At 44.8% G+C, this 2,367-nt stretch overlaps 1 protein-coding gene across 3 annotated transcripts; it reads right to left on the bottom strand.

Annotated features, from left to right (window-relative positions):
• Positions 1-68: 68 nt before the first annotated feature.
• pdf (peptide deformylase, mitochondrial) lies at positions 69-2,113 on the bottom strand. Of its 3 annotated transcripts, none has more exons than XM_041038315.1 (3): positions 2,028-2,113; positions 891-1,566; positions 69-605 (listed from the first exon to the last, which is right to left on the bottom strand). In XM_041038315.1, the coding sequence occupies exons 2-3, from the start codon at positions 1,513-1,515 to the stop codon at positions 448-450; spliced, it is 783 nt and encodes a 260-aa protein (XP_040894249.1). In that variant the 5' UTR covers positions 1,516-1,566; positions 2,028-2,113; the 3' UTR covers positions 69-447. The 3 variants fall into 3 exon arrangements, with proteins under 3 accessions (XP_040894249.1, XP_040894250.1, XP_040894248.1); XM_041038316.1 differs by having other exon boundaries at positions 2,033-2,111; XM_041038314.1 differs by lacking the exon at positions 2,028-2,113 and having other exon boundaries at positions 891-1,581.
• Positions 2,114-2,367: the final 254 nt, after the last annotated feature.

A 2,367-nucleotide genomic window follows, 5' to 3' on the forward strand; every position in this document is an offset into this window, starting at 1 on the left:
GAAAAACTTTGAAAATCACTGAAAACACAGATTTCATATTTGATTCAGTCATAACTAAAGTTAACCACTGAATCTGCAGATTCTTATTTTTATTGATTATTTATTCGTTGTGGCCATAATAATTTCCTAGAAGTCAAGCTGACATATTGAGGCATGTTTGATAAGGTTTCAGTTGACATGGGTGGGTCAGTGGGTCATGTCCACCCACGTCCCAGACATGTCCCGAGTCCCCTGCCCCCATTTGATTAGGCTCATGCAGACTCATCCACATCTCCACTGTAAAACTGCCAGTCCAATGAGAACAGTATCTGTGAAAGTCTTTTACATTTCACACTTCAAACAGTTCTCGATGATCCTAGTGCTCAGGTTTTATTCTCACTCCGTATCATCCCTTTTACAGATCCTTACGTAAATGTCTGGGGTCTGTCCTGAGGATCTGCCCGTCTTCTATTCATTGTGTTGCTGCCAGTGAATGTTGATAAAGGTCTTGGTGTCCATGCGGTCAATGTAGAGGACCCCATCCAGGTGGTCCATCTCGTGTTGGACGATACGAGCTGGCCAGCCGCTGGCCTGCCACGTGACAGCTTCACCCTTTTCATTCAGACCTGCGAGAAAAATATGTAGAAATGTATGAACAGTTAACCTTTCATGTGTCTACTGACATGACACAGAGAAGTAAATACTGCATCAGAAACTCTTAAATGAAACGAAGGTAATCATGCTGAAACTTTTTTCTTATTTCGGGTGAATCACAAAGCCAAACTTTAATCAGTGTGTTTTTATAGCATGAACAGTCAAAGACTCAGCAGCTGAGATTTTGCACAAACGGCACCAAACTTAAAAAGCAGCGTTACCTAGGAAACACAGGTTTAAGTTACAAACATGCGTACCAGACACTTCCACAGACAGGTAGCGAGGAACTGCAGCAGAGAAGCCTGAGATGCTCTCACAAGCTTCCTGAAAAACCACAGTCCGTCCATCCAGCACTCTCAGCTGGGGGTTCACAAAGATCCTCAGGGGCTGGGCGGAGAGACCACGGGCCTTCCTCGATGCAGTCGAACTCTCTTCCAACATCCTCTCGGGATATTCCAGGGCCAAGATGCGGAGCGGCACCCCAATCTGAGGTGCACTCAGTCCCACACAATCACGCTTCCGCATTACTTTCACCATGGTCTTAATGACCTTTTGGATTTCAGGGCCTGTTATCACTGCAGGGTCAACAGCAGCTGCATGTGAACGCAGCACTGGGTCCCCTACCTGGCACACATGAGTATACGGAGGACTGGGAGGGGGTATAATCACGCGTTTTATGTACTGAAGATAGGAACGTTCTTTGATGTTACTGCAGTAAGAGCGTGTGCAGGGTACAGGAAAGAAGGCCGAGGTACGTGAAAGACACGTGGAAGTCACTGTTAGACTCAAGGCTCCAGCTCTGCACTGAGGGGTCGTGGATGCACAAAGTCTGAGCCCCGTTCCAGAGAGCTGGAGCAGAGATACACACGATTTTGTGTTCATGGTGGAGCTGCAGCAGGGCTGATGTGTCACATCAGGGTGAGACGCACAGTGCTGTAGGGACATCATGCAGAACAAGGACAGATAGTTACTATACTAGTCTTGCTATGTGCTGTTTTGTACATTACCACAATTACTGCTGAGTTTAAAGCCACTGTGTGTATAATGTAATAACATTACAAATTATTCTGATGGCATAAGCATTTCAATCTGAGATGCCCTAACAGCGTTTTACTCATTTTTAATTTCATATATATAACTTTGTCAGTTAACACAAAAATGTAACATTCATGTGGTTAGTCAGCTGTTAGTCTCCAGCACTGAACAATCGAGCAGTACGTCTAACACCGCCGGCGGGGTAGTCTGGTACAATGAAACATGCGCGCCCATTCAGCAGTCACTACAAAGCTAAGTCGATGCTATGAGAATGTATTAGTTAAATTTAAAATTTACGATTAATTTTACCAACTAATGGTAGTATTTGTATTTTAAAAGACACTGCACATCTCCGTTACCTTACGCTAGTGTTACGCTCTCATGCTAGCTGAAAAGCACCTCCACACATCCAGGATAGAAGGTCGACAACGGAGGCGGAATCGCTGCTCAGTGAAACTAGTTCCGAGTCATTAACGCCTCACGGTACAGTAACCTTCACAATAAAAGTCCATGTGCGTTTCCCGCCTACCTCGATGGCGTTCATTAAAAAAAAAAACTTTTATTTTGATGACCAGAGATTTTAACGCGGAAGTAATTTGAATTGTTTTCAAAAACGAAATGGTCCGCGAAAAGTTTCTCGGATGTTCAATACTTGACGTCCGCAACTTGTCGGTACATGTCCAGCCGGGCGGGGGGTCG

The sequence above is a fragment of the Toxotes jaculatrix genome, chromosome 5 (genome assembly GCF_017976425.1).
Source record: "Toxotes jaculatrix isolate fToxJac2 chromosome 5, fToxJac2.pri, whole genome shotgun sequence".
NCBI classification, from domain to species: domain Eukaryota; kingdom Metazoa; phylum Chordata; class Actinopteri; family Toxotidae; genus Toxotes; species Toxotes jaculatrix.